At 46.5% G+C, this 12,475-nt stretch overlaps 1 protein-coding gene across 1 annotated transcript in view; it reads left to right on the forward strand.

The window, feature by feature from the left end:
• Positions 1-12,475, forward strand: part of CEP192 (centrosomal protein 192) — a 459,635-nt gene that overhangs the window by 374,623 nt on the left and 72,537 nt on the right. Inside the window, 2 exon segments of the mRNA XM_030212468.1 lie at positions 177-369; positions 7,159-7,238. Of these exon segments, the coding sequence (XP_030068328.1) occupies positions 177-369; positions 7,159-7,238 (273 nt within the window).

Consider the following 12,475-nt stretch of genomic DNA (forward strand, 5'->3'; position numbering starts at 1 on the left):
GAAATCAGCGAGTTCAATTTTTAAATATGTATGCTATTCTATTTATTACTTATATCTGTGCAATTACAACTGATCATGCATTTTATTATTAGGTTAGTTAACATCTGTATTTACATCATAAAAACTGTTTTAAAACTTAAGATCTAATAAGGATTTTTTTCTCTTGACATTTTAAGTTTGTTAAGGTGAAAATTCAAGAAGATATTGTATTGGACATACCTGCATCACAACCACCATCACTTTCACCACGTTCTGGGGGGGCACCTATTGTTCATGTGGCCAAACCTCTAATCAAGCTTCCTTCAACAAAAATTGAAATAAAGAGCAGAACGCTCATCTTTCCTAATACCAAATATAATGAAAGCTCAGGTAATTTTTCATACATTTTCTTTATTACAGAAGTTTTCTTGACGTACCGGAAGTAAGACATTTATCATGTAGTATATGAAGAGCAATTCCAGGGAATGCAATAAATTTCAAATTACAAATAAGACTTCATTTTTGTATATTTTTGGAGGGGAGGAGTATTGGGGTGGGATAATTTGTAATAATCTCTCTTTCACATTAGATAAGCTATGCACACTTGTATGGGTCATGTAATCATCACACTGGCTGCGTTAGTATCCTTTACAGAAAATATGAGCATGTACTCCCACCTCGCATCAGGCATATATGATCATTGTCCACTCCTACAAAATAACACTTGCTAATTTCAAAAAAAGCCTGTTATAGTAAAAATATATCTCATGCCCCAAACACTGCAGTCCTTTTACAATATCTTTGACTCTTACATCCCCACATTCGTCTTTAGATTTAGTTACCTCTTAGCTGACTCCCCAGCGTTAGCTGTCCTCTTTTGCAGAAAGTACTGGTTCTACAACATGCTTTGTCTATGGCCACAGTTTGTCCCATTCTATTTTCACCTACTAGTAATCTTACTTCCTTCACCCCTCCTACACTCCACAGGCTTACTTTGGCTATTAGTTCAGTTAAGGTAACCACCACCTCCTAAGTCCTCTAACTTCTGGCCATCTGAAGAAATTTTTGACTGCATTCACTCTGTTTCTCCTATCCATGTTTCATACTAGCCTTACTGATGGCTGTGTATCTATAGCTTGAAAGATGACCATCAACAGATCAAAGATGCCACTAAACATAACAACATAATAGCCATACTGGGTCAGACCAATGGTCCATCTAGCCGATTACCGTGTTTCCAACAGTGGCCAATCCAGATCACAAGTACCTCGTAGAAACCCAAATAGTAGCAACATTCCATGCTACCAATCCCACAGTAAACATTGGCTTCCCCATATCTATCTCAGTAGCTAACCGATATTACCACATCCTCTGGCAAATGTGCTAACGTTCATCCCAATGTAAACCTTGTTTCTCCGAGGACAAGCAGGCTGCTTGTTCTCACATGTGGGTGATGTCCACAGCAGCCCCAGGTCCGGAAAATCTTCCTAGCAACAAAGCTTGCTAGAACCTTCGAGTACGCGGGCACAGTCATCTTCTTGCCTGTTGTGCGAGAGTCACGTTTCAGTCTTCTGTTTTCCGCGGTCAAGAGCAGCTGTTTTACGGCGGTTCTGTTGCCTCAGGAGACGAAGAGCCTTCATTTCGCTGGCTTTTTCGCCAATTTTCTTCATGTTCGTTCAGCTGCAGCTCGCGTTTAAGCTGTTCCATTTAAAAAAAAAAAAGTTTTTCTTTTATTTCTTAGTTTATCCCTAAGTAATTTTCCTTTCGTTTGCGTGTGCGGCCTTTTTGGCCGCCCGTACGGGTTTTCTCCCTTTTTGTGCCCTTCTTTTGGCACCATAGCGAGTTTTGATTTCGCCGCCATCATTTTTCTGTCGATGACATCAAGGATCGCCGGCGGCTTCAGGACATGCACTCGGTGCAACTGGGCAATCTCAGGCACCGACCCTTACGCGTGGTGTATCCAGTGCCTTGGGGCCGAACATTGCCCCGACGCGTGTAAGTTGTGTCTTAGCCTTAAAAAGCGGACACAGGCGTCGACAAGCTCAACGGGAACATCTGTTTGGAGCTTTGCCCGGTACTTCGGCGTTGACAGCGGTACCGAGGTCTGTGGCGGTGTCGATGTCTGCACCGGAGAGTGCATCGACCTCAGGAGAGCAGGTAATGGTTGTCCAGAAACCATCTCACGCTGGCAGCAGTGAGCCATCAAGTGGGTCTCCACCTGCCTCGAGGGCTCCTGCAGTGCAGGCCCATCAGGACTGACCCCTTTCGGACCCGACCCCGAGGAGGCATGTGGATTCCACGTCCTCCTCGGTTCCGAGGGGTACCGGTGACGTGTCTCAAGCGAAGGAGAAGAAGCACAATCATCGGTCCCCTTCTCATCACGGTACCAAGAGCTCCGAGGTGTTGAGGGATTCGGCACCTGTGAAGCGTTGATGCCAGGAGGACCGCTCACCCTCCATACAAGAGGTGTCGATGCGCCGGTCTTCGGACAGCCCGGTACCGCCTCCTCGTCCTTGGCAGATTCTGGCTTTGACTCCTGCACTGATCCCACAGCCGTTTTCGACAGACACTCTTGACGAGTGCCTCCGAGCTATTCTCCCAGGGCTCCTGGAAGGGCTGCTGCATCCGTCTGTTTCGGTATCAGGGGTGCTTGCGCCTACGGTACCGTCGATAGATGGGGTGGCTGGGTCCCCCGCCTGTGGTGAGGCCTTCCGACGTCGGTGCCGCTTGCGGCATCGGCCTCGGCTGCCACCCAAGTTGTCTCCCCTTTGACATCGATGGAGGGAGCCTCATCGCCGCCGACACGAGAGTCGACTTCTCAACATCGCCGTCGAGGACATAGCTCCTCGGCATCGAGACGGACTCGGCTTCGGACTGCAGTCAGAGAACTCCTGTCCGATACTGAGGGAGAGGCCTCCTGGGAGGCAGAGGAAGACCCAAGATATTTCTCTTCTGAGGAGTCTTGTGGCCTTCCCTCTGACCCTACTCCTTCGCCAGAGAGAAAGCTTTCTCCCCTGGAGAGTTTGTCTTCCTCGTTCTTTGTACGGGAAATGTCTACGGCCATTCCCTTCCCGGTGGTAACTGAGGATGAGCCCAGGGCCGAGATGTTTGAGGTCTTGGACTATCCTTCGCCACCTAAGGAGTCATCCATCGTCCCTCTACGTAATGTCCTGAAACAGACATTGTACAGGAACTGGATGAAACCATTATCTAATCCCACCATTCCTAAGAAGGTTGAGTCCCAGTATCAGATTCATGGGGACCCGGAGTTGATGAAGTCCCAGTTGCCTCACGACTCTGCGGTTGTGGATTCCGCTCTCAAGAGAGGCAAAAGTACGAGAGATTTTTGCCTCGGCGCCTCCGGGGCGAGAAACTCGGACTTTGGACTCTTTTGGGAGGAAGGCCTACCAGTCCTCTATATTCGTGTCCAAAATTCAGTCCTACCAGCTCTACACGAGCATCCACTTGCGGAATAATGTGAAGCAACTGGCGGACTTGGTCGATCAGCTCCCTTCGGAGCAGGCCAAGCCTTTTCAGGAGGTGGTCAGGCAGCTGAAGGTGTGTCGTAAATTCCTGTCCAGGGGTGCTTACGACTCTTTTTTGATGTGGCATCCAGGGCCGCTGTGCAAGGTATAGTGATGCGCAGACTCTCATGGCTGCTTGCCTCTCATTTGCAAAATCGAGTCCAGCAGCGGCTTGCGGATGTTCCTTGCCGGGGGGATAATATTTTCGGCGAGAAGGTCGAGCAGGTGGTAGAGCAGTTCCACCAGCGGGAAACTGCACTCGGCAAACTCTCCCACCGGGCGCCTTCGGCATCTACCTCATCAGATAGACGTTTTTATGGGAGAAGGTGGAATGCTCCCTATACTTATCATAAGCATAGGTACAATTCACCTTCCCGCCAGCCTGCTCAGGCTCACGTCAACAGCGTGCTCCTCGACAGGCCCCTGCAGCTCCCCAGCAAAAGCAAGGGACGGGCTTTTGACTGGCTCCAGGTGAGCATAGCCGCAATCAAAGTGTCCGTGCCGGATGATCTACCAGTCGGGGAGGTTAGCATTTTTTCACCTAAGGTGGCCTCTTTTAACCTCCGATCGGTGGGTTCTTCAAATAGTCCAGCGGGGATACTCCCTCAATTTGAACTCCAAACCTCTAAATTGCCCACCGGGAGCTTAGTCCTTCAGCTTCCAGCACAGGCAGATACTTGCAGAGGAACTCTCCGCTCTTCTCAACGCCAATGCGGTCGAGCCCATGCCACCGGGGCAACAAGGGCTGGGATTCTATTCCAGGTACTTCCTTGTGCAAAAGAAAACTGGGGGGATGCGTCCCATCCTAGACCTAAGGGCTCTGAACAAATATCTGATTCGAGAAAAGTTCAGGATGCTTTCCCTGGGCACCCTTCTTCCCATGATTCAGAAAAATGACTGGCTGTGCTCCCTGGACTTAAAGGATGCTTATACACACATCCCGATACTGCCAGCTCACAGGCAGTATCTTCGATTCTGTCTGGGAACACAGCACTTTCAGTATTGTGTACTGCCCTTTGGGCTCGCCTCTGCGCCCAGGGTGTTCACCAAATGCCTGGCGGTCGTTGCAGCGTCGCTACGTAGGCTGGGAGTGCATGTGTTCCCTTGATTGGTTGGTGAAGAACACCTCGGAGGCAGGAGCTCTATAGTCCATGCAGATGACTATTCAACTCCTGGAGCTACTGGGGTTTGTCATAAATTACCCAAAGTCCCACCTTCTTCCAATTCAGAGACTAGAGTTCATAGGAGCCCTGGTGGACTCGCAGACGGCTCATGCCTACCTCCCCGGTCCCACTTTTATTTGCAGGCTACCATCTCTCGTGGGATGGCTTTCCAGGTTTACCACCCTTTCCGTGAAAAAATACTTTCTGATGACTTTCTTGAGTCAGCACCCCTGCATCCTCAATTCATGTTATCTAGGTCTACCACCTTTCTATCTCTGGAAAAGGTTTGTTTGTAGATTAATACCTTTCAAATATTTGAATGCTTGTATCATATCATCCCTGTCTCTTTTCCTTCATGGTATACATGTTCAGGTCTTCAATTCTCTCCTCATCTGTCTTGTGATGCAAACCTCATACCATTTTTGTCGCTTTTTTCTGAACCACTTCGTCTTTTTACGCCCTTAGCAAGCTATGGTGTCCAAAAAACTGAACACAATACTCCCAAGTGGGGCCTCACCAATGAGTTGTACAGGGGCATCTGATGATGCTGTTAACTAGGCCTGGAGACCTATCATAGCTGCTCCACAGGTATGAATACTCAAAAAGTGATGAAATATGAAAGTAAACATCCAGAATCTGTCTCTTTCGTTAAACTTCGGAAAGCATTCTGACCAGTAGATGAAACAAATGAAAATCTTGCAGTACATATAGGGGAAGAAGCTACAAAAATTGCTTGAATACTTTCTATACCATTCTGAGTCTGGTTTGAGGACCAGCTCGGTAAGGGTCTACCTCAGTGCAATTGTATCTTTATCAACATGTTGAGGATAAACCCTTTTCTACTTAGCCTTTAGTTGTTTGATTTATTGGGCTCCAAGCATTGTTTTCGCAGAGCTAATTCAAGCTCCCTTCGAGCCACTTGACACCTGTCATCTGAAGTACCTGATCTGGAAGGTCTTGTTTTTTGTTTGTCGGTTCAGCATACAGAGTCAGTGAGTTTCAGGTTGTAGTAGGTGATCCACTTTACACAAAATTTCATCAAAGTAGACTAGTTCTGCGTATGCATTCCCAGTTACTTCCCAAGGTAGCGTCTAGATTACGCTTTTACCAATCAATCGTTCTGCCAGTTTTTTTCACAAAGCCCCCTTGCCCATCATGATGAAAGCACACTGCACGCTTTGGCCTTAAGAGAGCTTTAGCCTTCTATCTGGAGCAGATTAAAGCCAGTAGAATGTTCTCACAGCTTTTTTTTTCTTTTGACCCCAGCAAGATAGGAACTGAATGATCACTGTCCAGTTGGCTAGCAGACTGCCTTTTCTTTACTTATGTCCAAGCTAGGTTTAACTCTGGAGGATCATGTCATGGATCATAATATAAGAAGTACAGCAGTGTTGTTAGCCCACCTGAGATAAGCCTCTATAGAGGAGATTTGCAGAGCTGTGACTAGGTTATTAGTCCACATGTTCACATCTTGCTATTGTCTAGAACAAGACTCCCAATACGACAGCTGGTTTGGTCAGACAGTCCTTCAGACTCCAACTCCACTCCCCTAAGCCTATATTGTTTCTCTTTCAAGCTGTCCAATAAAGAGAGAGGGAAAAAAATCAACAACAAACAGTTATTTGTTACGCCATACATGCTGCAGGCCTTCAGTTTTTCCCTTTTGTTTCAGACAGCCTGATAGCTAGGGATTTCCATCAGTGTAAATTTTTCATCCTGTTTGTCCTCATAGAAAGTGAAATTATCCACCTGTAGCAGATGATCACCAAGGACAGCATGAGAAATATCCATACTGCTCCATCCACCTCCCCTTGGAGTTGTAGTCATTTGTTCTATTAGAGTGGCTTGGTGGGAAGGCAAGCACATGCACAGTTGGTCTCTTCTAAAGGCTTCTGGAAATAGAATACTGGGTACTGTTTCCATGTTGAGGCTCTGGCAGGGATATCACCTTTCATTATGGATATTCATACTGCTGATCTTGGAGAACATCTGCTACAGGTTAGTAACTTGGCTATCCCTTGAGGTGTTTGAATAGCTTTCATATCACGTTCATCTCCAGGATTTGCATATTTTGGTTCTCACAGCTGCCCTTCTGTCTGTGTTCCCATAAATACAGATAGGAAGCGTAGGGAAGGGTACTGTATAGCTAGAATGCTTAAGGGATTCTTGGACCACCAGTACAAAAGATGGTAAAAACAGGTTCAATTCTCGCTTATTATTGGCCCTTATAAGATCCTCTGTGCCTTTAAGTTTATTATTATCTTTTTACTAGGGGAGGGGGGAGAGGTGTGTTTAATCTGTCAGGATTTTCTTCTAGGAAATGTTTAGCATTGCTTTCAAATATGGTTCTTAACCAAATCAACAAATGGTAATTCCTTTTTTTTTTCACATACAAAGTATTTACACTGTGTTGTGTTAGAAATTAAATGAAGTAATGTTAATATTTGGTATGGTATATGTATGTGTTACATACTAAAATGTCTTCCTTTCAGAAACTTACCTAGATATTGAGAATTTGGGCAGTGAAGATGTGAAGTGGCACTTGTCAGCTTTTGCACCACCGTATGTCAAGGTAAATTAGCTGAAAAGTAAAACAGTCCTAACAGAACTATACTTCTTTATTGTTTATAGAGCATTTCTTTTACCTCAGATCATTTTTTAAAGAATTCATCAACCTAATTGAGAGGTGACACTTCCTATATAGCCTTACAGATCCACTGCCTATCCCCTTCAAAAACTCTTTCAATTACAGACAGTTTTGACACAATTTCTCATTGCATTTACTTCAGCTGTCTGCAGGTGCAGTTACTGAGTTGATATGAACAGGGTTTTTCTTTTGTAGTACAAATTTACATACTATATATAAAACCAGGTTTGCTGTTCCTTTCCTAAATACATCTAGGAGAGGGATATTAGTTTACCTTCATTATTTCCCTTTAAGAAAATCATCAGCCTCCTCTAAGCTTCACTTTTTACCTTCTTTAAAAAGGGAATAAATTATTGTTTTGTTATAAGGCGTACAACCAAATGCTACACATCAGAGAAAAAAAGGGGGTGGGGGGAACACACCTTGAAGGAATAAGCTAAATCACTGTATATCCCAATAATAGGCAAAGAACTACATTGGAACTACACCCACAGAGTAAATTTGAACAGCTTCTTAGGTTTCATAATAAAACTTTGGATGGCTGTTCATTTCTTTTTATCCACAGGTACAACAGCTCCCTACACTTGAGTTATGGCAAAGAAACACTTGAGGTATGGCAGCATTCATTGCAGCTTCTGCCTCTGTCAAGACTAAATGCTTGGCCCAAGGCAAGATTGCGGTTTCATGTGATAGACATATAAAAGTTTGCCTATTTGTGGATGATACTAAGATTTGTAACAGAGTGGACACCCCGGAGGGAGTGGAAAACATGAAAAAGGATCTGAGGAAGCTAGAAGAATGGTCTAAGGTTTGGCAATTAAAATTCAATGCGAAGAAATGCAAAGTGATGCCCTTAGGGAGTAGAAATCCACGGGAGACGTATGTGTTAGACGGTGAGAGTCTGATAGGTACGGACGGGAGAGGGATCTTGGGGTGATAGTATCTGAGGATCTGAAGGCGATGAAACAGTGTGACAAGGCGGTAGCCGTAGCTAGAAGGTTGCTAGGCTGTATAGAGAGAGATGTGACCAGCAGAAGAAAGGGGGTGTTGATGCTACTGTATAAGTCATTGGTGAGGCCCCACCTGGAGTATTGTGTCCAGTTTTGGAGGTCGTATCTTGCTAAGGATGTAAAAAGAATTGAAGCGGTGCAAAGAAAAGCTACGAGTATGATATGGGATTTGCATTACAAGACGTATGGGGAGAGACTTGCTGACCTGAACATGTATACCCTGGAAGAAAGGAGAAACAGGGGTGATATGATACAGACGTTCAAATATTTGAAAGGTATTAATCCGCAAATGAACCTTTTCTGGAGATGGGAAGGCGGTAGAACTAGAGGGCATGAAATGAGATTGAAGGGGGGCAGTCTCAAGAAAAATGTCAGGAAGTATTTTTTCACAGAGAAGAGTGGTGGATTCTTGGAATGCCCTCCCGTGGGAGGTGGTGGAGATGAAAACGGTAACAGAATTCACACATGCGTGGGATAAGCATAAAGGAATCCTGTTCAGAAGGAATGGATCCTCAGGAGCTTAGCCAAGATTGGGTGGCAGACTCGGTGGGGGGAGGCGGGGCTAGTGCTGGGCAGACTTCTATGTTCTGTGCCCTGAAAAAGACAGATACAAATTAAGGTAAGGTATACACAAAAAGTAGCACATATGAGTTTATCTTGTTGGGCAGACTGGATGGACCATGCAGGTCTTGTTCTACCGTCATCTACTATGTTACTATGTTACATTGAATTGATCATGGAAGAAGTACAAGAACTAAGAGAGGATGTGGCAAGACTAAGATACATCTGTGACAACCAGAAATTCATCCTGGAGATGCATGTTGAAACATTGGGGATCTCCAACAAAGCGAGAGAAAATCTTGTGCAAAAAGAGGACAGCTGGACACAGGCCAACAGATCCTACAAAATCAACCCCCCCCCAACGCCATCTTCTGATGAACTGAAGAATCAGTACTTCAGCCCTGGAGGCAGAAGAGAAGAAAACATCTCAGGAACAGGAGTAAACAACAATCAAAAATCCCAAAGCCGCCATATCGGTAGCCAATAAGAAGCGAAAGGTAGTGGTGGTTGGTGATTCTTTCTGAGGGGTACTGAGATGCCCATCTGTCGACCAGACATGATGTCCAGGGAGGTATGCTGTCTGCCTGGTGCCAAGATTCGCGATGTAGCAGAAAGATTGCCTAGACTCATCAAACCTACTGAACATTATCCTATGTTGCTCATCCATGTTGGCACAAATTATACTGCTAGGTATACTACTGAACATATAAAATGTGACTTCATAGTTCTGGGTCAGAAGTTAAATCACCTAGGTTTCATAGGCGGTGTTCTCATCGATCCTTCTTTTTGAAAATGAAGACCAAATGAGGGAAGCTTGCATCCTGGAGCTAAATGTGTGGCTGAGTGGATGGGTCCAACACGAGTGTTTTAGTTTCCTGGATCATGGGATGATTTTCCAATAGTTACTAAGCAGTGATAGTGTCCATCTTTCAAGGAAAGGATGAAGTGTCTTCAGTACCAGGCTGGCTTAAGTACTAAAGAGGGCTTTAAAGTAAATTTGCTGGGGATGAGTGAGAAAAGCCCCAAAGGCATTAATAACTCTCAAGAAGGTAAGACATCAAATACTACTGCTACTTATTTCTATAGCGCTACAAGGCATACGCAGCACTGTACACAATACATAAGACAGTCCCTGCTCAAAGAGCTTACTATCTAGATAAGACATGTAGACAGACAGAACAATTAAGGTTAAGGGAATAAAGAGGTGAGGATAAAGGACAGGGCAAGTGAGTTAGGAGTCAAAAGCAGTGGTAAAGAGGTGGGTTTTGAGTTTGGACTTGAAAACAGCTAAAGACGGGGTAGACGTACAGGCTCAGGAAGTCTATTCCAGGCGTGAGGTGCAGCGAGATAAAAGGAACGGAGTCTTGAATTAGCAGTAGAGGAGAAAGGGACAGATAAGAGAGATTTATCTACAGAATGGAGTACTCGAGAGGGGGCCTAGGGAGAGACAAGAGTGGAGAGGTACTGGGGAGCGGCAGAGTGAATGCACTTATAGGTCAAAAGGAGAAGTTTGAATTGAATACGGGAACGGATAGGAAGCCAGTGAAGTGATTTAAGGAGAAGGCTAATGTGGGCATAGCGACTTTGGCGGAAGATGAGTCGGGCAGCAGAGTTTTGGATTGATTGAAGAGGAGAGATATGGCTAAGAGGGAGGCCGGTGAAAAGTAGGTTACAATAATGAAGACGAGAGGTGATAAGAATGTGGATAAGGGTTCTGGTAGAGTGCTCAGAGATGAAGGGACGGATTTTGCTAATGTTGTAGAGAAAGAAATGACAGGTTTTGGCAATCTGCTGAATGTGAGCAGAGAAGGAGTGAGAGGAGTCAAAGATGACCCCAAGGTTACGAGCAGATGAGACAGGAAGAATGAGTGCCATCCACTGAGATAGAGAAAGGGGGGAGAGGGGAGGGTAGGTTTAGGGGGAAAGATGAGAAGCTCGATTTTGGCTATATTGAGCTTCAGATGATGCTGAGACATCCAGGCAGCAATATCAGACAAGCAGGCTGAGTCATTGGTCTGGATGGTGGTTGAGATTTCGAGGGTAGAGAAATACCCTCACAGAAAGGGGAAAAAAGACTAGGCAGCCTTGTATGCCAATGCCCATAGTATGGTAAACAAATGTTGAGATCTAGAGGCTGTAATGATAGAAGCTGACTTGGTTTTAGTGGTGGTCGTTGAGACGTTCACGGAGAACCATGACTGGGACATAGTAATACCTGGCTATAATCATTAAGGAAGGACAGGGTAGGTAAAGTGGGTGGAGAAGTGGCATGTGTTATGAATAATAATAAATAATATGTAGATCTTTTATGAATACTTATCAAGATGGCCGCTACCTGTTAGGTCATGGATCAACTAGCTCCGAAGGCACCGACGGCCTCAACAGCCAGGAATTGGCTATTGCGGAATCGCGTGAGCCAGACCGACCCCTGGAGGATTCGGAGGACCAACGGTGGTCTGGAACCGAACTTAGCTGACTCTCGGCGGTGACGGTGGACAGACTGAGCGCCTCATGGCAGAGTCACGGGTCGGACGACCAGCCGAGTCGCGGTGGGAGTCCTGAGCACCTGGAGGCACGGTGCAGATTTAACCACACCGTGCGGAAACACCGGATGCTTGAGTGAGGCTCCCCACCGATCCTCCTCGCAAACGAAGTGACGCTCGCGGCACTGAGATTCTCCGAGCAGGCACATACGCGCCCGGGAAGTTCCACGAGTCAAGCGAGGCCTACCCGACGGCGTTCATGGCCCAGCTCTGCCTCCCGTCCGACTGGCCACCTGAAGCTGAGGCGGGGGTGACGAGGGACCACTCCGAGCCGGAGACCACATGCTTGCGACCTAGCAAGGGTCCAGCTCAGACACAGCAGCAGGCGACTGCTTTCCTTCCCCAACTGCCCCAGTGCATGCTTGCCATCCAACCCTTCCCCCCATGCCTGCCGATCCAGTGCAAGGTGAAACCACCGGATCGCACGCTGAGGTCCACGCGGTCGCACGGTACCGGCCCTTAGCCGAGCATTGCTCTTTGCTGCTCGACCGCCTGACCCTGACTGGCGGCGCACGATCGATCGCGGGCTCTGACCCGACCAGGGACTGTGATGATTGCCAAGTATCAGAGATCCGAGGGAGGAAAGATGCGGAGATGATAGATATTGCTGATGCTATGATCCTCAACAGCTTTTTGAAAACCTGTTTCATAATGGAGTGGTGGTGGTAGCAACATCAAACAGTCCTCCAGAAGTCCACCTGCTCCAGCTTGTTCCAGTCCGCCTGATCCAGCTTCTCCCTGCTTGTTCCAGTCCATCTGCTCCAGCTTGTTCCAGTCCGCCTGATCCAGCTTCTCCCTGCTTGTTCCAGTCCGCCTGATCCAGCTTCTCCCTGCTTGTTCCAGTCCATCTGCTCCAGCTTGTTCCAGTCCGCCTGATCCAGCTTCTCCCTGCTTGTTCCAGTCTGCCTGATCCAGCTTCTCCCTGCTTGTTCCAGTCCGCCTGATCCAGCTTCTCCCTGCTTGTTCCAGTCTGCCTGATCCAGCTTCTCCCTGCTTGTTCCAGTCCGCCTGATCCAGCTTCTCCCTGCTTGTTCCAGTCCGCCTGATC

Source organism: Microcaecilia unicolor, chromosome 1, assembly GCF_901765095.1.
Source record: "Microcaecilia unicolor chromosome 1, aMicUni1.1, whole genome shotgun sequence".
Classification (NCBI taxonomy): Eukaryota; Metazoa; Chordata; class Amphibia; order Gymnophiona; family Siphonopidae; genus Microcaecilia; species Microcaecilia unicolor.